Here is a 23,404-nt window from a genome sequence, read left to right on the forward strand (position 1 = left end):
GGGCCCGCAGCCAAGCGCAAACCCCGCTGGCCGCCGCCGCCATGCCCGCCGCCGAGCCCCCGCCGCCCGAGGACTCTGGGACTACGCCGAGGCCGAACTTTTAGGTCCTACTGAACGAGGCCCGCGGGCCGGGTGGGGGGCTGGCTGCGGCACTCCCGCGGAGGATGGATGGCCGAGACTTCGGGCCTCCGCGGTCCGTGCACGGCCCCCCGCCGCCGCTGCTGTCCGGCCTGGCTATGGACAGCCACCGCGCGGGCACTGCCGCGGCCGGACGCCTGCCCGCTTCAGGCTTGCCCGGCCCGCTGCCGCCCGGGAAGTACATGGCCGGCCTCAATCTCCACCCGCACCCGGGTAAGTGCCCTGCGTCGTGGCCGCCCCCTCCTGTTCCCCCGAGACTATGGGGAGCGTGGGGGGGGGGTCCCGGGAAAAACTGCGCAGCCTGCTGCTCGGCGTGCTCGGCAGGGACGCGGCACCTTTCTTTTCCACGGGCTCAGCTTTCGGGGCGGGGAGAAGCCGGACGGAGGCCATTCCTGAGGCCCCGGCGGAGAAGGGTGCGCGGCTCGGCCGCTTTCCCGAGTGCGTCATGCCCTCCCCGAGCTTCTGCGGCTGCCGAAATCCCAGCCCCCGGGGTCGATTCTAAGCCCTCGGGCCCCTGATGCTTCAGCCCAGGCTGGGGTTTTCAAAATCTGGGCGAGAAAAGAGCAAGTCCGCTCCACACCCTTTGAGACGTCGGTTCCCCGAGCTCGATTCCTGCTCTTGGCAAACGCCCTTGCCCGGAGCCCGTGGGCCTTTCTAGCTCCTCTGCTCGCGGCGTGCGGGCTTTCCGTCCGGCCCCAGCGTCGGAGGCTGGCGGGGGCCCTCTCGCTATTCCTCGGCCCCCAGGAGGAGAGCGACAGTCCCGGGACTCACACCCCGGTAGGAGGGCAGGGACTCCGGCCCCAGGAGTCCCCTTGTTCCCTGGCGAGAAGGCGGGCGCGCGGTGGGGCGCGGAGACCCGGCCGCCGCCATCCCGAAGCCCGGGGAAGGGAGCGGCGGAGAAGAAACCTTGGGTCTGACATCGAGCCGCGGGAGAAGGTGGCCGAGAGGGCCCGGCGGCCTCTGCCGTTTTCGCGAGTGGCCGTTGAGGCTCGGTGGGGACGGCCCCGGGGCGGGAGACGCTGGTCCTGGGCGGGCCGCGGCCGCTGCAGTCGGGCTGTGTGGGAAGGGAGGCGAGGGGCACCTCCAGACCTGCCGCCGGCCGCCGAAGGACACCCAGTCCCTCCTACCCGGCCGCCTCCAGCTGCTTTGCCTGGCCTCTTACGCTTCACTTAAAAAAAAAGTCCACCTCTTCCACTCCAGAGTGTAGTCTGGGACTCTTGCGATTTCTCGGGCAGCCGCCGATTTCTCCCCGACGCCTTGGAAGGGACTCCTCCAGCCTCAGTGGCCGCCTTGGCCGGGTCCCACCGGTTCTGCCCGCTCTAGCGAGGCCGAGCTCTCCAATTTTGCCTCTGTCTTTGATTTTTCTTACGGAACTTTTCAGGAACCGGAGTCCTGGGGCTGAGAGGGGACAAAGGGCCTTTGTGAGGCACCGGGCAGGGGAGGGGCACACTCAGCCCGGAGCTCGGGGCATCTCTGCCCGTGGGGTCTCGAGGACTGAGTCTTGGCCTGGGGGCGCACGTGTTTCCCCTGGAGCTACCTTCTGCCCAGGGGGCCTTGACCGGGGTTGCCGGTTTCCTCTCCAGTGGTGCCAGGATCCCAGAGGAGAGGTTGGGGGGCAGCCTTGGGGTACAAAGGGCCGCCTGGCCATCCCCCTTTTGCGCGGCCTGAGGCCACGGTAATTTCTGTGTTTGCCTGTCTTTTGAACTCATCCCTTCACTCAGTCTGACTCAGGGTGGTGGCAGTGACCCTCTGCCTGGGGGCACCTTCCCTGGCCTCTGCCTTCCCCCAAGCCAGGGAGAAGGCTCCCAGAAGCCTGGTTCCTGTCTGCAGAGGCATATGCCCTAATGAGAAGCAGGGAAAACAGCTGATACTCAAGGGGGTGCCTCTGGAAGCCTGCAGTGTGCCCCGGGGCCCATGGGGCAGACCACCTAACGCACATTAGCTAGACGGGGAGGCTGAGGCTGGACTGGTGAAGCACCTTCACAGCGGCAGACAGCATGGGGAAGTGCAGTGAGAGATGGCCGCAGAGGCCTGTTTTCTGGGCCTCCAGCTTTAGAAGCTGCCTGACTTGTGCGTGCTTGGCAGCTGAGGTCATGGAGGAAATAGCAAGCAGGCTTGGAAAGTGCTGCTGTGGTCATGCTCACCTGGGAAGGAAGGGCTGGGGCCGGGGGAAGGTGAGCTGGTGCTGCCCCTTGCTGCTCCCACCTTGAGTGGCTGCCAGGAGACCCTGGACCCTAGGCCAATGCTCAGAGCCCGGCCCTGTGCTAATCCCCTTAGCCTGGAGGTAGAGGACTGGGAAATTCACTGTTTCCGAGGGGTGGATTGAACATTCCTCAACCCAGCCCCCTCCCCCTCTTTCTTTGCTGGGTGCAGGTGCTACATTTTCTTCCAGGCGCTTCTCCTACTTGGCTGTCAGCTCCTTAGGTCTGGCCAGCATTATCAGCCCTATCTGTATTTGTTTGTTTTTGTTCTGAGAGGCTGAGCCATTTGCCCTCGGTCACACAGCAGAGGCAGTGTGAGGCCGAATTACCTCTGGACCCCTTCCCAGTCTGCACTCCAGAGTGGGTAGGGGAGCCTGTGACTCTCCCAGAGCTGCCCCTCTGGGAGACTCTGGGAGAGCTCCTGGCCAGATGGGGACCCTGGCTAAGGGCTGGGCTGTGACCACCTCATCCCTCCAGGTGTTGCCAGGGGTGAGTGAAGATCTCCGGGAGAAGATGCCTTTTTGCATCATTGGTCTAGGCCGGGGAAGGGGGGTTTGGCTCTTTCCTGTGCAGGAAAAGAGGCCAATAAAGAATAGATGGGGTTTGGTTGGCCGTTACTTTCTGGTAACCTTGAGTATTGTTATATAGAGTGAGCCCTTAAATGCTCGCAGCAGTCAGTGAAATGGACAAGTAAGTGACAAGCACCTGGTAGGCTCTGCTCTCAGCTCTGGGGTTGGAAGCCCTGCACCCAGCCCTCCTCAGGCTGCAATTAAAGACCTATTAGCAGGATTTTGTACTTGGATGTTTATTCTCCCTGCCCCCATTCCCAGAGCTGGCTGGGCCATGGAGGATGCATGAATGGGGGGTGGAACCTAAGGATCAGGACAAGGAGGCCATGCACTTTGGACTGGCCGGTGGACAATAGGGGGCCACAGGCCTTCTCCAGGGTCCATCAGCTCTATCTCTGGAATCCAGCCCGTCGGCCTACTGGGATTGATTTAAAGAGATTAATCAGTGGCACTGGCTGGTGGAGTGATACAATCCAAAGATAAAGGAGATTTGCTGGGTGCTTCCTCCTCTCAGAGGCCTGGGGTGGGGGTCGGTTCTGGATTCTGGGTGCGTGGGTGGGTGGGGGTTGCCCTTGGGCTCCCTGACTCTGTGAGCCTGCTGAGCCCAAATGCTTCCTTTCTTCACTTGTTCATTTACCCAGCAAACCATTTCCAGGAGTCTTCCGCGTGCCAGGCACTGCTCTGGCTCCGGAAACCCAGCGATGGCCAGACACAAATCTTTGCTCTCATTGGAGCTCCCATTGTAGTGTGGGGGCCAGGCAGTAGTCACACACACACAGATCAGCAAAGGAAATCATTTTTAAATAGAGATACAGGCTGTGCAGGAAAGAGAATGCCCAGGATCTGTTTGGGCTGGAGCGAGGGGCTCCCAGGACTGAGGGATTAGGAGCAGAGAGAGTGACTGCAGCTTCTGGGAGGGGTGAGGGGGACCCTGCAGGTCCCTGAAGGGCAGTAATGAGGTCTTGGAATTTCACACTGAGGAATGAGAAGGCAGTGGAAGGTTTTAAATGCGATGATTCAAAGTGAGGGATGTTTTACAGAACTGGCCTGGACTCTTTCTTTTGTTTTTTACATGTTTTTATTTATTTTTGAGAGCGAGAGCGAGCATGAGCGAGCACGGGGGAGGGTTAGAGACAGGGAGACAGAACGCAAAGCAAGCTCTAGGGTCTGAGCTGTTAGCACAGAGCCCCATGCGGGGGCTCGAACTCACGAGCTGTGAGATCATGACCTGAGCCCGAGTCAGATGTTTAACCAACTGAGCCACCCAGGAGCCCCAGAACTGGTTTGGACTCTTAAAAAGTGGCAGTGGCAGTCAAGACAAAGGAAGGCCAAGAACAGTTCCTGGTTAAAAGACTAAAAAAATGTAACCACGAAAGGCAATGTGTGGCCCTTGATTGGATCTTGGATCAGGGAGGAAATTGTTCCAAAGGACATCATAGGGGCAATTGATGAAACTGGAATATGGGCTGTAGATTAGCTGATAGTGTCAAATCAATATTAGGTTTCATGAAGCTGATAACTGGACCGTGGTTACATAAGAGAATGCCCTTGTGCTTTGGAAGTAAGAACCCTTAAATGTTTAGGGACAGGGGACGTGATGGCTACAACTCACTCTCAGGAATGGCTCAGGAAGAGACAAAGTAATATCTGTAATTTATACATGGACTGGAGACACCAGTAAATCACTGACCGAGAGTAACATACAGGGTGAGAAAGTTCGCAATGGCTGGACCTGCAGAAGGCCATGGAGCAGGACATTGTCATTGTACTATTTCAAACTCTTCTCTGAGTTCAAAGTTATTTCAAAATAAGCATTTAGCAAAATTAGTCTGGGCCGCCAGCTGGAGACTGTGGTAGGTTGTCTGTGGTGAGCAGGTTGTTAGGGAGGTGATAGTGACCAGGGAGGGAGGCTGGAGGCTATGAAGACGCGAAACATGAAGACACAAGACACGTGGAGGGGCAGAGAAGGAGGACTGAAGGTGGATTTTTGGGGGAGATGTTACTTGCAGAGGAATGGGTGGGAACAGATTTGGGGAGAGTGTGGTGATGGGGCATTTTTCATTTGGATGGGAACAGCTTGGGTGTTGTTTTGCTCCAGCGTGGACCAGCGTGGTCTGATCTGACTTAACTCCCGCCTGGCCATGTATCGCCCTGTCCTCCACCCAGACTCCAGCCCCATCACTGTGACCACCCCTATCCTGTTTTACTTCCCAACCCTGCTTTTGAGGGGACCCATGGGAGCCGGTGGCCGGTCAGGTCTTTCGTCTCCCCAGGGACTGCTGGGAGCCCTGGCCAGCGGTCAGTCTTGGCCCCCAGAGTGTCAGGGTCCTTACTACACCAGCCGTCCACAGAGGCCTGGCATCAGATCCCGAAGGAAGTCAGGCTATTAGGTGGAAAACACCAACGTTCCACATCACCTCTGCAGGCCCGCAGATGCATCCGAGTTTCCTTTGTCAGCTAATGAAAGTGAACAAAAAACTCTCTCCCCTTTGATCTCCAGATAAAGAACTGCTTTATCTGGAGGCAGGTTGGCCTCAGAACGGAGGTTAGGTTGCTGGAGTTTTAGATCTTTGCTCCTGCGCTTACTGGGTGCGGGCTGATTCTCTAAGCCTTGATTTTCTCATCTATAAAATGAGTCCACCGGTGATACTGATTTCATTTGGCTGTTGTGAAGTTCGAATGAGCAGGTGCCAGCTAGATGCTTAACATAGGGATGGTCCTCTGCAAAAGTTATAGTAAAAGTGATTGCTGTAATTATAGTTACCATTAACTGAACACTCGCGTCATCAGATTAACAAATTAATCTCTTGTTCTAGTCCAGTCCTCTCTAGGGGGCCTCCGGAATTGTGTATTAGGCTCCTCTGAATGGCCCATGGGCTCCTGGGACTCCAAGCTTCCACCCTGAACCCCTCAAATGAATTTCATTTTTCTTCTCTTTTTTAAAATTTTGTTGTAACATACTGTAAAAGGCTTTAATCGTGAGTGTTTAGAGCATGGGATATTTACAACCATGAACACACCAACCAGCTTGAGAGCAGGACATTGCCAGGGTCCAGAGGGGGCCATCTAGTTTTCTCCTGGTCACCCTCTACCCCACCTCCAACATCATTCTTATTTCTGGTACCTTAGAATCGTTTTGCCTATTTTTGAACTTTCTATATATAAATGGAATCATACGGCATGCCCTCTTTTCTTTCTGGTTGCTTTCACTCAGCCGTATGTATGTGAGATTTATCCGTGTTGCGGTGTGGTGCAGTAATTTATTTCTTGTTGCTGTATAGTGTTATACATAAAGATAGTCCTACTTTATCACCTCCTGTGGATGGACATTCAGGGTTTGCTGTGGGTGTTAGGAACATGGCCTTTGGTGTACATACGTATACGTTTTTTTTTGGATACAGTTTTTAGGAGTAGATTGTTTGGTCACAGGGCATATGTAGGTTCAAGCTTTAACAGTTGTGAATTCTCCAGTGGATGTTCCATTGTACATGCCTGACAGTGTCATTCCACTACTTCCATGTCTTCACTATTCATATGAATATTGTCGGTTTTTTAAAATTCTGTTCATGCAGGTGAGTATGCGTTAGTAACTAATTGTGTGCTCATCTTAAAAATTTCCCCCTCATTTATGTTTTTAAAGTTTTATGGAGGAATACTCTGCATACTGTGAAGTTTACCGTTTGAGAGTATACAGTTCTGTGTAATGCTAAATACAAACATTAAAGTAAAAGTTACACATCGTTTTAAAAGTGAGATAGTGAAGTATGAAGAAAACCAGCCATCCCCTGCTTGCTGTCTCCCTAGTCTTAAGTCCCTTATTTAACTCTTTTTGCCCATTTCTTGAAGCTTTTCATCCATATTTCTATGTAATAACCTGCCTCAGCTGCTTGTTATTTTTCAGTCTTTGAGATTGTCCATTCACTTCTGTGGAAAATGAGCATTTTGTGTGGACTGTCTGAGTTTGAATCATGACTCTGCTACTTATTAGTGTGAGGCCATGGGCGAGTTTCTTTTCTTTTCTCTGTGCCTTGAAAATGTTTGTCATCTGTTAAAGGTGGGGGGGGGAATAATAGTGTCTACTTCATGAGATTATGGTGAGGATTAAATAGTTAATGCAGGTAAAACATTTAGAACATTATCTGGAATATAGTAAGCCCTTAGTAAGTATTTATTATTGTTGTTATATCATGCCTCACCATGTTTATTTCTCCTATCTTCCCAATGTATTTGAAATAAAGTTTTGTTTAAATCAGGTTTATTATTATGTCTTTGGCTTTGCAAATATTGTCTATATTTGAGCCAAGTAGTATAATAAAATTTACTTCTTTATTTCCTGGAGTTATACATTGCCTTTTTAAAAAAAATTACTGGGATTTCTTGCAATCTCTCTTCCAGTCTCTTGGAATACTTTTTTATTTGGCCAAATCTACTGGATTAGCTGCCTCTTTTCCTGTAGATTTCTTTCCTAGAGTATCCCATCTTTCTGGTCTAGTCTGGTTTGCCTAGTGCTTGGTGCTGTTTCAGAGCCATAATCCTTCAAACTCCCTTTATCTCTCTGCTGTGTTGGATCTCCTGTTTCCTGACTCTCTTACTTTCCTTTTTTTGTGTGCTTTACTTCCTTGTTTTGGTAGAGCACCTCCTGCTGTAGTTTTCTGTGAAAGAGTCCATGGAATGCAAGTGTTTTTGAGGCCTAGTATGCCTGAAAATGCCTTTATTCTACCTTCATACTCAACAGGCATTGGAAATCAGATACTTCTGGTGTTTGAAGGAAATGCAACATCACCTTTCAAATTCTAGTGTTACTTTTGACTAGTGTGATGCTCTTTGGATTCTTGATCTTCATATGTGAACCCCCTTTTTAAAAAGAAATCCTCTTCCAAATGCTTAAGATCTTTTACAACTACATTAAGAGCATTGGCTCTAAAACTCGTGCACAAACATGCTTCACCACTTACTAGCCTTGTGGTCTCGGACGTGCTTCAGTTGTCTTTTTTGTGAATTGAGTAATAGTGCCTACCTTTTACTGTTTTTATGAAGACTAAATGAGCTTATGTACGTAAGTGCCCAGGACATTGTTTGGCACAAAGTTAGCCTCATAGATATTAATACTGTTACTACTCTTTTCCTCACTGGTCTTCTGAAATTCCATATCGATGTGTGTTGCTGTGGACTCTTTTGCATTTGCTGTGTTAGCTGCTCCATAGGCCATATCAACCTGGAAACTGAGGCCCTTCGGGCTGAATTTTTTTTCTTGGGTAATTTTTTTGAATTAATATTAAGTTTACTAGTATTTTGTAATCTGCTTCCCTCTAGTACTCCTATTCATTAGATACTGGATCAACTAGACTGATCATTTACTTTTTTTATACTTTCTTTTTTATTTTTCCATCTCTCTCTATTCAGTTTTCTGGGAAATGTTCTTAACTGTCTTCTAACCTTTCAATTTAATGTTTTTCATTTCTAGGAGCTTTTTCTTATAATTGGATATTCTTCCTTTTTTTAAAAGGCTTATTTATTTATTTTGAGAGAGCGTGCGTGGGTGAGCACGTGTGTGTGTGTGTGTGTGTGTGTGTGCGCGCGCATGAGCAGGGGAGGGGAAGAGAGGGAGAGAAGAGAATCCCAACAGGCTCTGTGCTGTCTGCACAGAGCCTGTTGGGGGCTCAAACTCATAAACTCGTGATATCATGACCAAAATCAAAGAGTCGGACGCTTAACCGACTGAGCCACCCTGTTCTTGTTTTATGGATACATTAATTTTCATCACTTAGAGGATGTTATATGTGTGTGTATACACACATACACACACACACATATATATGTATAATAAAATTTTTTAAACTGGAGTTTTTTTCTTTAATGGATCATCTCTGTTCTTCCGGGTCTTTTTTTTTTCTTCCTCATTTATCTTTCACATTGGAGACTTCCATGGGTGTCTGGAGGATGATTCTCTGGCATGTCTTCATATTTAAGATGGAAGGCATGACATCGCTCGTGGGGCCCATTGACTCTTGCGGAACTCCCCTGAATGTCTCTGTAGGTCTTTCCCTTCTGAGTTTGCCTGACTTCCAGGCGGGAGCTGCCGTCTCCTGCCCACAGGGGAGCTGAAGCCTGGCTGTTCCTCTTCCAAGAGCTGGAACGGTGGAGGAAGGTTTTCACTCAAATCCATTTTTCATTTCGATCCCCAACCCACCCCTGAGAATGTAGCCCAAGACCCATCGGTCCCTAGTAAATAAACAGAGGGCTTGTGGGGGGCTCTCCATTCTTCCTCTGCTCTTCTCTGCACCCGGGCCTTTGCAGGTGCTACGGGCCAGCTTCTGCGCCTCTCAGGAATTGCTTGTTTCTCAATGCCGCCTCCTCCAAAGTTCGGTTGCAGTTTCCCCAGCTCCCCATCTTGCCTCTTTGGCTCCTGGCTCCTGCTTCTAGAATGTCGTGAGGGTTGTCTCCTTTCCATTCCTGTCTTGTTTTGTTTCTTTCCCTGTTACGCTGCATTGCTCTTATCATGGGGGGCTGGCATTTGGGAAAGGATTTGGCTTGGCAGATCGATGCACCATGCACCACTTCCGGGATCCAGCCCACTCTCCTTCCTCTGGCCCCTGCGCCTGGGAGGGGAGGCCTGGTTCCGTGGTCCCCACCTGTCCCACTCATGGACATCCTGGCTTGCTGGGCTAGGGGTTCTAGAAGGCCCTCCTCCCTCCATCTCTACTTCTTTCTCCAGACCTAGACTTGGGTTAGGGAGAAGAGAAAATCAATGGGAAAGTCCTCAGTAATTGCTTTAGAATTAAGAATGTCTGGAACCCTGGGGCAAGGCTGGAGTGGATGCATTTGCATGTCTTTGGCGGGGCTGAGGTTTTGACCCCAGGGGCTGCTGCGGGGGGTGGGGGGGGGAGATTCCCTTTATTTGAACTTGAGTACCTACTTTGTGGGCTGGGCACCTGGGTAACCCCATTGTCCTTCTCTGGTGGTATTGGGGTTCGCTAAAAGATGCGCTTTGGGATCTGACTCCCTTGAAGCTAGGATTGCTGAGGGAGCTGGAGGGAGAAAACCCAGCCCTGTAGCTGGAGAGGCGGGAAGGGGAGGGGAGGGTGGGTCTCTTCCCCTCCTGGCAGGGCGGGGCAGGAGCTGGTTGATCTGGCCTGGTGGCTCCTCTCTGCACGCCTTGGAAGAACCCCTGCAGCTCAAGACTCAGGCTGCCTCTGCGACACTGATGGGGGCCTGGGGACAGTGGCAATGGCCATAGTCCCGTGGCCCATCCAGAGCACCAAGAATGTGCAGGGCAAGCCCCCCCAACTTATCCTGGAGCTCCGTCCCTCAGCCTTGCTTATCTGTCATGGGGGACCTACCTCTAGCATAGTGCTGTGCTTCCTTCCTTTCTTGCTGCCTTCATTTTACTTTAGAGGAAAGTAAGGCACAGATGGGGCACCTGGGTGGCTCAGTCAGTTAAGCATCCAGCTTCGGCTCAGGTCATGATCTCATGGTCCGTGGGTTCGAGCCCTGCATCGGACTCAAGGACAATGGGGTTTAACCCCACTAGCTCAGAGCCTGGAGCCTGTCTTTAGATCCTATGACTCCTTCTCCCTCTGACCCTGCCCTGTTCACGCTGTCTCTCTCTCTCAAAAATAAATAAAAACATTAAAAAAAAAACCCAAATAAAACATAAAAAAATTATAAAAAAAAAAGAAAGTAAGGCACAGAGATGTTGCATTATGTCCCTAAGGCCACACAGCTGGCAAGTGAGGGCCTCTAGAAGCAAGGCCTGAGCTATCTGTCAGAAAGCCAGGGGGTGGGGAGAGCTAGGTCACTGGTAGGAATTTTTCCTTCTCTTTCCTTTCTTCCTTTCTGGGCTCATTTTAATTTACTCACTTGCTTCATTTTTTGCAAATTTTGTCAATGTGAGAGTTGGTAAGAATTACTCAGAAAGGTTACTCAGAATGTAATATTTACTGTGTTAGTGTTCAGATTGGCCTCTCTCCACCCCCCACTGTCCTTTCTTTTCCTACAGATTTTGTTTTGTGAGAGAGAGAAGTGAGTGCACACGCACACACACACACACAGACACACACACACACAGACACACAAGCAGGAGAGGGGCAGAGGAAGAGGGAGAGAGAGAATCCCAAGTAGGCTCTGAGCTGTCGGCGCAGAGCCCGATCCGGGGCTTGACCCCACACCCTTGAGATCATGAGCCGAGCCAAAGTCAAGGGTCGGATACTCCACCCACTAGCCACCCAGGTGCCCCATATGGAGGGTTGTTTTTTTTTTTTTTAATTGGGGTTTAAGATACGCAGAGAAATGGGCATAGATCATAGATGCACAGTTGCATCATTTGTTTCCCAAACTGAACCCACCGGGGTAACTGTCACCCGCTCAGCGCCTTCTCCCGGCCTGTCCCAAGGTGACCCTCAAACCACCAACATGTGAGTTGTCTGTCCACACAGGCAGTACGAGGGGGCAGGCGGTGTGCGGTCTTCTGTGTGACGTGGGGAGACTCACCATGGCCCTGGTCTGGGGGGTGGTGATTCCTCCTCGCTGGAGATGCCCAGGGTAGGGCTGTGTCGCGATTTGTTGGCCCGGCTGTCTCCCAATTTTGATTACTGTTGGTGGTTAGACTCTGCGCGCAGAAGGTGTAGAAATGCCAACTTGCTGTGCATATTTCCACGCCTCGCCCTTGGATGCACACGTATATGTGAGGGCATGGCTGGCAGATTGTGCCCAACTGGTCTCGAGAGTGATTGTGCCAACCTATGCTTCCTCCAGCTGCATATTAATATTCAATCTTGCCCATCTTTCGTTGTCGACATTAGCCCCTCTGGTGAGCCTGTATGTGGTAGTTTATTTTTTAATTTTTATTTATTTTTTCATTTTTAAAAATGTTTATTTATTTTTGAGAGACAGAGCATGAGTAGGGGAGGGGCAGAGAGAAAGGGAGACACAGAATCCGAAGCAGGCTCCAGGTTCTGAGCTGTCAGCACAGAGCCCGCTGCAGGGCTCAAACCCACGAGCTGTGAGATCATGACCTGAGCCGAAGCTGGACGCTTATCCGACTGAGCTCCCCAGGCGCCCCATGTATGTAGTAGTTTAAATTCACATTTCCGGGGCGCCTGCGTGGCTCAGTTGGAGAAGTGCACAACTCTTCATCTCAGGGTTGTGCGTTCTATGCCCACGTTGGGTATAGAGATGACTTTAAAAAAAATAGCTTCGGGGCGCCTGGGTGGCTCAGTCGGTTAAGCCTTCGACTTTGGCTCAGGTCAGATCTCACGTCCGTGGGTTCGAGCCCCGAGTCAGGCTCTGTGCTGACAGCTAGTTCAGAGCCTGGAGCCTGCTTCCGGTTCTGTGTCTCCTTCTCTCTCTGCCCCTCCCCCTCTCATGCTCTGTCTCTCTCTGTATCAAAAATAAATAAAACACTAAAAATATAAATTAAAAAAAATAGCTTAAAAAGAAAAAAAGAGGCTGAGTGCCCTGTTGTCAGTTTACTGGGCGTTTGGACATCTTATTTGTGACCCCCCCAGGTGCCCATTTCTACTTTCTGTTGTCTGTCTTCCTCTTATTGAGTTGCAGGAGTTCTTTATACATTCTGGATCCAGACCCTTCCTTGGTGACATACCGCACAGATCTTTTTCCATGCAGTAGCTTCCCTTTTCTCACTCCTGGTGGTGTCCTGGGGTGGATCGGGCTTCTCATTTGCACGTAATGCAGTGCAGCATTCCTATCTTTTCAGTTCCTGCTTTTTATGAAAGGGTCTTTGAGAAACCCATGTTTGCCCTCAGGCTGTGAAGGTATTTTCCAGCGTGTTCTAGAAGCTTTCCTGTGTTGCCTCTCACGTGTGGATCCGGTCTGCCTGGAATTGATCTGTATGTGCAGTGTGAAGTTGGGAGCCAGACTCCTGGCTTCTCCCGTGTGGGTATCCAGCCGCTGGCGGTGTTTATGGCCAGGACTGGCTTCTCCCTACTGCGTGGGCTCAGGACTGGCCTGTCCCGGGTCTGTCCGCTGGCCCACCGGCTGGTGACATCCAGCGCCATCATCACGGGTGTATGTATACGTCTGGGGGTTTGATCCCAAGGAACACCCATGGTTTTGTTCCTTATCGAGATGGCCATGGCTCTTCTTGATCCTTTGTTTCAGTAGGACTTCTTTTTCTTTTAAAACTGGTGAAGGGCATGCAGATGGACCATTTTCACCGATTGTTGGTATCCCGGGTCTGTGTCATTAAGTGCATTCACACTGCTCTGTAGCTGTCACCACCCTCCATCCCCACAACATTTCCATCATCCTCCACAGCCCCTGGCACCCACCCTTCTCCTTTCTGTCTCTAGGAACTTGGCTACTCCAGGCACTTTATAAAAAGAGGGATCCTATTTTATCTTTGTATTTGTCTTTCTCTTTCGGGCCGATTTCACTGAGGGTAATGTCCTCAAGATTCATCCATGCCGGAGCACATGTCAAGGTTTCCTTTTTTTTTTTTTTTTTTTTTAAATAAAACATTTACTTTTTTATTTTGAGAAGGAGAGAGAGAGAACATGAGCAGGGGAGGAGCAGAGAGAATCCTGAGCAGAGCCCAATGTGGGGCTTGAACTCATGAACCATGAGATCAGGCCCTGAACTGAAGTTCGAGAGTCCCCCCAGGCACCCCTCCTTTCTTTTGAAGGCTGAATCCTATTCCAGTGTATGGACGGACGGCTGTCCAGCTGAGCCTGGGGCAGTGCCACCTCAGGCTAGTGGGAATCGTGCCACTGTGAATTGGATGTGCAGATATTTGAGAGTCTGCTTTCTAATTTGTGTGTAACATTGAGCCACTGAACATGCACAACTGCTAGGATTTGGATCGGGATTGCATTGAATCTCTGGCTCAATCTGGCCCAAGTGAGCATCCCAGTATGTACATCTGGTGACTTCCTGAGGAGGGACCCCCAGAGTGGGTCCGCGTGCCTTTTCCAGGCCTGCAGGAGTTCTGCCCGTTTGCTTTCTGGAAGCCGGACGGGCTGGCTCTGTCCTCACCCTCCCCGCGTGGCTTCCCACCTCGCCTCCGCCCTCCCCTCGGCCAAACCCCAAATGTGCTCAGAGGAAAGATGAAAATGGCGTCATCCCCTTTAGATACTTCTTTGTCATCCTAAGGAGACATTTCTTACTGGATCCAGCCATTTGCTGTCGTCGGTGATTGGCGTGGGACGCTTACTGAATGCGAAGACTCGGCGAGGGCATTAACATGCTCTCTGGCTTAGATCTCACAGAAGTCTGGTCTCGGGATCAGTGGGAGTCTGAAGGTCATTCCATCCGGAGGGTCCTCACACTATTTTCAGCTGCTGTCATAGAAACGCCTGAGTCACATGTCGGTGCTCTGGGCTGGGTGAGCTCTTCTCTGGGTGATAGCCCTGATTGGATCATGCTGATGAGATGCCCTGATAGCCTTTGGTGACACTTTGAGGGATACAGCCACTGTTTGAGGCCGAAACATTTTAAATAGCAAGGGGCAGTGTATTTGTTCTGTGTTGGTCACGGGGAGGCGTTGTTGGCAGTGAGAACAGGCCGCTAGGGTCTTATGTCTGGGTGGTGTGGCCGAGTGGAACAGTGTAGAATTGGGAGTCAGAGCCTCAGTTTCCTCAACTGCGGAAGAATGAAGAATCCTCCCTCCCGGGGGCTGTGGGGGGTGGGGAGACAGAATGAAGCAAAGCATTTTGAAGCCTTGAGCAGACATGCTGGCTGCTAAGCAGGGGCCCAGGAAAGGCCCTTGCTAATCATAACTTGGCCCATCCCTCCCCTCCATAAATACTAATTGAGCTCCTACTATGTGGAGTGTAGAGGGCCCTTGGGGTGGAATAAACCCACACTGTAATGTATGGGTCTGCAGACCTTAGCCAAACTACGTGTCCCTCCTGTTTTTGTAAATAAAGTTTTATTGGAACAAAGCCCAACATTTATGTTTTGTCTGTGGCTGCTTTTCCTACAGCAAGCAGAATAGGCCCAGGTGCCTAAATGATTTATTATCTGTCCTTTTCAAGAAAAAGCTTGCCGACTCCGTTCCAGTGGGTGGAGAGGGACGATAAACAAGGAGCTACAATAAAAAGGAACGAATGTGTGCTTGCTGTGATAAATGGTGATAAGCGCCATGGGGAAAAATAGTTCAGGAAAGGGTGTGGGGATGGGGTGGGCTGCAGTCTAAAATAGCATGGTTGGCAAAATAAATAAATAAAATAGCATGGTGTGGGAAGGCTGTGTTTATCAAGTGTCCCTTGGGTGTAAGAGAAGGGAGTGAGGTCAATCCAGATGGGAGTGTACAGATAATTTGCCGTATCTGGAAGGAGGAATGGAGTCCAGGCTGAGGTGCAAAGGCCCTGGGGTGCAACTTGTGGAGCTGTGCTGTTCCATGTCCCAGCCCAGCCTGTTTGGACTGATAAAGTAAGTCCTTGCTGTTTACCAAACCTTTGTAGCCACCAGGTGCCCCTCCCTGGCCCCACCAGAGCAGGCCTAGAAGGGTCCCCAGTGACTGGGTCCATCTGTTAGAGGCAGGATTCCTTGGCCAGATGCAGTGGCCTCACTGTCACTCTGGGGGGGCAGGGAGGTGGTCTGCCAGCAGATGGGCATAGCATAGCCCCTCACAGAGTATATCTGGATTCATTCCCTAGCTCCTAGCACACAGTGGCTCCACATAAGCATTGAGGGAGGGAGGGAAGGAAGGAAGGAAGGGAGGGATGGATGGATGGACAGATGGAAGGACGGGCCTTGCCTGGATTTGAGTTCTGCCTTCTGGTGACGTTGGCTAGCCTCAAATCTCCAAAGCTCTTCCTCTGTTCCAGGTGTGGGTGTCGGGGGTGGTGATGGCTGAAAACAGGGTGGCCAGTGCCCCCGAATTCATGGCTCACTGCTGCATTCCCGGGGTGCTTGTCTGTGGTTGGCAGTGTGTGGAGTGCAGGGGCCGGGATGGTGGGGTCCTGGCTTGGGGAAGGCCTGGTAAATCAGTCTGTGAATGGGCACAGACAGAGGAGCTAAGGCTGACCTTGCGCAGCTCCCTGCCCCTGGAGGGACCTTGAACCTGTCCCCCGGAGAGCTGGGCCTGCTGGGCCTCCGTGCCTCCTTTTTTGGCTCCCTGGGGCATCCTTGCCCTCTCCCTGGGCACTGGGGACCAGAGAAGAAGGCGGCAGTGGGGGAGGGGGAGGGGGGGGAGGAGCTTCCTCACTTTCCCTCAGGGCCCAGGAAGCAGCTGCTGGACTGGAGGGAAGGGCCAGCCATGGTGGGATTCCTGAGCTTAGGGCTCAGTGTGACAGTGTTTGTAGTGCTGCCCCAGCAACTTGGTCCCACAGGCAACCTCAGAGTCTCAGTTTCTTCGTTGGTGAAATGGGGAGAACAAGGTTCCTGCGCTCCCAGGACTGTGGGAGGGTGAGGCGGGGTGGGGAGATGCCAGCCCAGGGACCTCCTGCCTTGCTCTGGTCTTCAAGGCCCCCTGGGCAGAGAGGGGAGCTTATCTGTTGTTGTTTTTCAGTTCAGGGTGAAATTCATACAGTGAATTTAAAATTAACCAATTGAAAGTATGATGTTTGGTAGTATTTAGCGCATTCGTAGGGGCCATTGCCAGCTCTCAGGTTGTAAAATTAAAATTTTAAGTGAGGACGGATGGAATTTGGGGAGAGGAAGTGGTCCTTTCCAGACCCTCTGCTTCTCTGAGCCCCAGGGTTTTGCTGTCACGAGAATGATAGTGAAAACGGTAGCTGACATCGTGTGGCACCTCATGACAGCATTTTACGTGTCATGTTTTACTATATGACCCACTCCACACGGCCTGGGGACACTAGGAAACTTGCCCAAAGTCACAGAGCAAGTGGGCGTTGGAGCCAGCGTTTGGTCTCTGTCATCCCTGGGGACCTTTCTGTCATCTCCGTCCCATGGCAGAGGACAGGCTTGTCAGAGGCCCCAGCCCTGCCTCCACTCCAATTTCCCGCAAGGAGAGGTCTTCACAGACCGAGGCTAAATTAAGTCTAAATTAATTTAAAATCACACAAAAAAGTTTTTTTTAAGTTTACTTATTTTGAGTGCAAGAGTGAGTGTGAGTGGGGGAAGGGCAGAGAGAGAGGGAGAGAGAGAATCCCAAGCAGGCTCCATGCTGTCAGCACAGAGCCTGACGCGGGGCTTGAACTCCCAAACTGAGAGATCATGAGCAGAGACGAAATCAAGAGTCAGACAGTTAACTGACTGAGCCCCCCAGGTGCCCCTCAATTAATGAAAATTTAATCAAATTAAAGATGTGTTAACTCACCAGCCACGTTTAAGCGCTCAGGAGCCGCAAGGGGCCAGTGGCTACTGAAGTGTCCGTGTGGATGCAGAGCATGGGTCCAATGCTCTTGGTTTCGGGTCCAGCGGGTGTCATTTACTTGCCTAGTGTGCTCGAACGGCACGCAGAGCAGCGAGAACACCCTCCTATGGGAGACTGCCCTGTAGGGGTGCAGGGCCCAGGGCTGGGCTCTGGGGTCAGCCCCAGCTCTGCCCCGCCCAGTGCCCTGTGACTCAAGATTGCTGGTTGTCCTCAGGCCGGCGAGAAGAGTCCAAAAATGACCCTGTGTGAACGTGAGGTGGTTGAAGCACGCGTGATTCCAGGCGGGCCGTCCCTGTTTGTTCAGGGTTCGCCGTTATTTTTCTGAACGATGGTAATTTGTTGTGGTTACACTGGGTGTTTTAGGTCACTGGTGTTACTTCCAAGGCGGCCAGTGAGCAGGCGGCGCCTCTCGCCACCAGGGGGCAGCCTAGGGCCAAGGGTGGGGGCCAGGTCTAGAGCTCAGCCCCAAGGTGGGTGGGAGGGAGACCCCTCCCACTTCAGGCTCTGCTGGAGGATTTCCAGCAAAGTCTAGGGAGAGGCCAGTGGGCTCCGGCTTGACTGTCACTGCCACCCAGAGCCCTGACACCCACATCGGGAGACCTAGGAGGCTGTCACTGGGTCCCCAGGGGTGGGTGTGAGGAGTAGGGGTGCGTACCTAGACTTTGAGAGGAGCACTAGGTATGCTGTGGCATGGGCCGGGGCCTCAGACAGCAGCCTGGAGACTCTGGCGATGTGGAGCGGGGTCTGCTGCCTGTCCTCCAGCCGGGGAGCTGGGGCAGGATGGCCAGGACGGCACCTGGTGTCCTCAGGGACCGGGGGCGGCACCAGCCATCAGTATCTGTGCTGCCCAAGCGAGCGTTGCCCTCTCTCTTGATCCCGATGTGTGTCTATCTGCTTTGCCTTCAGAAGATCAGAAATAGGGCTCGGGTAGTCACTCCACAAGTTGACGCCTATTGGGTGCCGGGTCCTGGCAGTCCTCGCTTGCAGAAAGGGGACCCGCTTGAGGGAGGGATGTACATTACCAAGTGGCTTCCGTGGGGGCTTGTATGCGTGGGCCGGAAGGCCCAGCCTGAGGGGTAAAAGGGCTGGGGGGGGGGCGTTTACTTGGACCTCTTCGGGGTGGTGCACTGAAGGCCTGGTGGAAAGGAGGCAGGCACTGGCTTTCTGAAGCGTCTCTGATTTGCATCCAAGATCTATCTCTCAGGGGCTTCAGGGAGATAATTTGGGGCGAGCATGGAGGCAGGGCATGTGTGCAAAGAGACACCTTGTGGCTGGCAGTGGGGTGGCGATGGCGTGCCCGTTCCACAGAGCTGCACGCCTGAGGGCCTGTCAGGGCACCAGAATTCCCGCTGGACCCGGGGAAGAGAGTTTGGGCACCACTGAGCCCCTGTGGCAGGTGGGAACCGTTGGTGGCATCCGGGCCCCAACACCCCACCGGGCCTTGGGTGCTGCTGGGCGGGTTTCACAAGCCTGGGCAGGGGCAGGCCTGGGCCACTGGGCTTCCGCGCGGCCCGAGGCAGGAAGAGCTGGCGGCTGATGTAAGCCCTTGCGCAAACCCCTGTCTGCTGGCTTCCGGAGCCTTCTATCTGCCTGCCTGCCTGCCAAGGAGGAAGCCTGGGGCCTAGCGGGGCCCAGAGGCCCTGCTGCCCGGGCCCAGGCCACATGGGTGTCCTGACTGGCCACCATGGCCCTGGGTCCCGAAGGCTTGGCGCTGGAGTCTGGTGAGAGGGCTGGTGAGGTTGGGTTGGAGGCTGGGGACTCTCCAGACACGAGGTGGGGGTGGGGGCGGGCGATGGCACATGTGGCCAAAAGGTGTCCTCCTGCCAGTTCCCTACACGTACTGCCGAGGCACTGGGTGGGCTTTGTGGCATCCTGAGCCCCCGGGAGGTGGTGAGCGAGCACCTGTTGTACACACACACTGCACACGGGGACTGCAGGGGACCCTGAGGTTGGACGGGGCTCTGTGAGCCCCTCCCTGCCCCCCGCAGGCTGGGGCCGCCTGTAGTGTCCTGTCTGGGTCATCGCAGACAGTGGTCGTCTCCCTGGGATGTGGGGAGGTTACCCGAGAAGCCCTTAGCTCGCACTGGCCAGAGCTGGCTCCTGCTGGGTGCTTGGTGACCACCACCCCCATGCTCAGTTCTGTGCGCAGTCTTCTGCCTCTCCTCCCCGGGGGCGTTGGTGGGAGGATCTGGAATCAGTGCAGCCGCGTTCAGTAGTTGTCAGTGACTGGGCGCCGATGCGGTTTGTTATTATTCTTGTCTGGTGCTTGCTTTCCTAAGGGCAGCATCAGTATTCCCATTTTGCTGATGACCCAACTGAGGCCAGGGAAGGGAAGCCCTCCTGTGAGGGTGGGGTGTATGGCTCTTAGGGCCAATGCCCCTGGCTGGCAGCAGTGAGGGGGCATCCCTTCTGGTGTGGCCCTGGCCAGATGGGGTGTAGCAGGAGGAGGTGCTTTCCACCCGGGGCCCCAGCATACCATTGGCTACCACACCGCCCTTTCCAGGGACCTTGGGTGGGAGGCTCTACTCTCTGGAAGGATGGCCCATCGGTCTCGTTTCACTGTTGCCCGCGAGTCCCCTGGAGTGGTGGGTGCCTGCTGGGTGTTTGTTCCGGGCCTCGGCTCCCTGGTTGTGGGCCCCGCTCCTGCCCACCTCCCAGCATCAGCCTTAAATAGGCACATGGTTCTCCCAGCACCCGGCTAGCTGAGGCCTCCTCAGGGCTGCTGTGGGGTTGACCTCCGACCCATGGCATCCTTCCTGATCCAGGAGCTCAGAACGTGAGCAGGGCTTTAGTGATGCCCCCCACCAGCCCCCTACTCTGCCCTCTGTGGCCTCAGGAGGTGCCTGCCCCCCACCACACCCCAGCTTTCACCTGCAGGTGGGGAGATGGTCCCACTTGGGGCTCAGGATGGGAAGGTCTTGCCAAGTGCTGGGTGCCCTGGAGGTGATGGTCTTTGGTGGTGGGTGTCCTTCTGGCCGTGCCCCTGGGCCACACTGTTAAGTCCCAGGGGATCTGGTTGAGGGGACCAGAGCCATCCTGAGCCTGAGGATCTGGTTGGGACAGAAAGGGTTCTTTGGTGTCCCTACTGGCACTAGCCCCGAGAAGAGGGGGAGATGTGGGGATCCCGGGATGCTGGGCCGGGCACTGGGGGTCTGGTGGGTGCCTGACAGCCCCCCCTCTTCTCTCTGCAGGCGAGGCCTTCTTGGGCAGCTTTGTGGCCAGCGGGATGGGGCCCTCAGCCTCGTCCCATGGGAGCCCCGTGCCCCTGCCCTCTGACCTCTCCTTCCGCTCCCCTACCCCCAGCAACCTGCCTATGGTGCAGCTGTGGGCTGCTCATGCCCATGAAGGTAAGGAGTGTGCCAAGTGGGCGGGGTTGAGGGCTGTGGGCCACTGTCCCTGGCACCTCTTCATCCTGCCCACTCCCTTCCACCTCCAGGCCTCTCTCTTGCGGTGGCTGGTGGGTGGCGGGGAGGCGGGGCAAGTCCTGGTCATCCAGCTGCCCTGTTGTTCTTCTCTGGTCTCTGTCACAGGGTCTTTGCACAAGCGTTCCCACTGCGGTGGCCCCTCACTCACCTACTGTTCATCCTGTAGGGCTCAGCTGCCCCTATCCCCACCCCCCTGCCCTGGCCCACCTCTCGCCGTAAGGACAGGCTTATCTGTGTGTTTATTGGTGATGCATCCATTTTCCCACCAGAGTGAGCGCTGAGGGCAAGACCTAGTTCTGGTTAACGCCGCCGCCTCCCTAGGGACTCTTGATAAGCAGCTTTGGAGCAATGGGAGCGGGGCCATTGGGCTCTGCTGTTGCGGTTCTGCAGTGAGGGCCACGGTCCCCACTGTCAGGGACGGGATGGCCCTGAGGGACCCTGAGCTCCTTCCCTGCCTCTGGTGGATTTTGGGCTGCTGGGTCCTGGGAGCATCCACTGCAGGCCTGAGGGCTTTCTGGGGTCTTTCACAGAGCCCGGTCTCCCCACTTCCTCCACGGTGCCAGAGTCTCACCAGGAGGGGGCGCTCCTGCCTCTCTAGGCCTCAGAAGGTGGACAGTCCTCTGGGGGTAGGGTGTTACCTGAGCCTCCCACTAGCCAGCCAGGGTGGGGCTGGAGGGACGCGAACACCCAGAGCTGCCTCTGGCGCCTGTGTGCCACCAGCCTGCTCCTCTGCCGTCCCCCCCACTCCCTTTTCTCCCGTGTCACAAATGCCATGCAGGAACGCATGTGCAGTAACGATTCCAAACATGCAGCGTGCTTCCTACGACGCACGATGCACTGCCCACTTGAACTCACTTTATGCGCCCAACAAGCTGTGAGGTAAGGACTGCTGGGTCCATTCTACAGACGGGAAAGCAGAGGGATCCGATGCGACGTTTCAGGGACTCAAAGAGATCCTGTGTATCAGGTGGTCTGAACTATTCTGGGATTGTCGTTAAAGACATTAGCAGGTGGCACCGTGGGCAAATTGCGGGCCAGAGACAGACAGGTCCTGAGTTTCTGGCTTCAGAGGGAAGAATTGGGGGCACGTGGGACACGAGTCTTGGGGGTCTCCCATTGGCCTTTGTTCGGTAGGACCCTCCCCCAGGGCTCAGCACCTGCCTGCTCACCAGTCGGCCTGGCTTTCTGAGCCCTACTGGAGTGGTCTCAGATGTGTCCTTTCTTTTCTCTGTGGCTACCCTCTCCTGTCTTCTCTGTCCCGCAAAGCCCCGATTCTGGACATCCCTCGTGGGGGACCTCCCCGGGAGGAGGAGGAACTCCTTCCTGGCAGCACCTGTCTGGGAGGCCTGACAGCTGGAGATGCTGGGTAGGCTGAATTCAGTGAAGGTGATTGACCTGCTCTGGGTCACGCAGCAGAAGGGACTCATTAAATCAGTAAACCACCCAGCGTGGTCTGTGTTGGGCTGAGGTTAACCGTCCTAGTGACCTCTGTTCACAGCCAGCCTCCTCTGCCGCGTGACTTTGGGCCACTGGTCCTCCCTGAGCCAGTTTCCTCATCTGCAAAGGGAGGATGTTAAGAGGATCTGCCTCACAGAGTTTTGTTCTGTGGAAGTTTCTATGAGAATAACAAAGGCAATGCAGCCAGCAGTTTGGCCCGTGATTAGAGCTCATCATCATTATCGCCATCATCATCATCTGCCTTGTTCTTCCTGGGGGGATTTGAGAGCCAAAGGAGTTGGGGGCTGTGTGGGCCTGGAGGGTGGCAAGCCTGCCCTACGGAGCTGTGGCTGGTGGTGGATCTCAGGGTCCCCGGGCCAGGGGGCTCCATCACAGCTATAATATTTTATTTTCAAGAGACAGAGAGGGGTGGAAGTTCCTGTTGGGAGGCCAAGCCTGGGACCATCTGACTTTTTATCTCTTGCAGGCTTCTCCCATCTGCCCAGTGGGCTCTACCCATCCTACCTCCACCTGAACCACCTGGAGCCCCCCAGCAGCGGGAGCCCCCTCCTCAGCCAGCTGGGCCAGCCCAGCATTTTCGATACCCAGAAAGGTACCAGGGGGTGAGAGTGGGGAGACGGGTTGGAGGGTACATTCTGAGGGCCTTCTCTGGGGTCCCAACCACTACCCAGTACTCTAGGCAGCACCCCCACTTTGTTTTCCAAGCCCTCTGCTTCTGAGGGCCCCCACCTGTGCCCTCTCCTTGCCCCCGACAGCTTTCTGGTGCTTTGTAGTTGTGCTGCGCTCGCCTGACTGTCTCTGCAGGCTTGAAAAACAACTTTGGCCTCTACCCCTTTCACAGATGAGGAAACTGAGGCCCAGAAAGGTTAGTCAGTGGTCAGGGCGAGATGATGACCTCCGTACCCTCCATTTCCAGAGCCTGCTCTGTGTAGGGCCTCCTTTTTAACCCTGGGGTGGCAGGGCTCCCCTCCGGGGCCCCGCTTCTGCGCTGGCTGGCTGGAGGGGGCACTCGCTCACGCCTACACTCTCTCTTCCTCCTCCGCAGACGGATTCTACCTGCCCGCGCCGGGGGCTCCGGGAGCCTTGCACTCTCACGCGCCCTCCTCCAGGACCCCGGGCGGCCACTCCTCCGGCGCCCCGGCCAAGGGCTCTTCTCGAGAAGGTCCCGCCAAGGAGCGGGCGGGGCGCGGCGGGGAGCCGCCCCCGCTGTTCGGCAAGAAGGACCCGCGGGCCCGCGAGGAGGCGGCGGGACCCCGCGGCGTGGTGGACCTGACCCAGGAGGCGCGGGGAGAGGGCCGCCAGGACCGCGGGCCG

At 54.1% G+C, this 23,404-nt stretch overlaps 1 protein-coding gene across 1 annotated transcript in view; it reads left to right on the forward strand.

Moving 5' to 3' along the window:
• Nucleotides 1-61: 61 nt before the first annotated feature.
• Nucleotides 62-23,404, forward strand: part of TNRC18 (trinucleotide repeat containing 18) — an 80,792-nt gene continuing 57,449 nt past the window's right edge. The window contains exons 1-4 of the mRNA XM_029945755.1: nucleotides 62-351; nucleotides 20,399-20,554; nucleotides 22,557-22,682; nucleotides 23,136-23,401. Coding sequence (XP_029801615.1) covers nucleotides 165-351; nucleotides 20,399-20,554; nucleotides 22,557-22,682; nucleotides 23,136-23,401 — 735 coding nt within the window. The 5' untranslated portion in view covers nucleotides 62-164. The remainder of the gene's footprint in view (nucleotides 352-20,398; nucleotides 20,555-22,556; nucleotides 22,683-23,135; nucleotides 23,402-23,404) is intronic.

Source organism: Suricata suricatta, chromosome 8, assembly GCF_006229205.1.
Source record: "Suricata suricatta isolate VVHF042 chromosome 8, meerkat_22Aug2017_6uvM2_HiC, whole genome shotgun sequence".
Classification (NCBI taxonomy): domain Eukaryota; kingdom Metazoa; phylum Chordata; class Mammalia; order Carnivora; family Herpestidae; genus Suricata; species Suricata suricatta.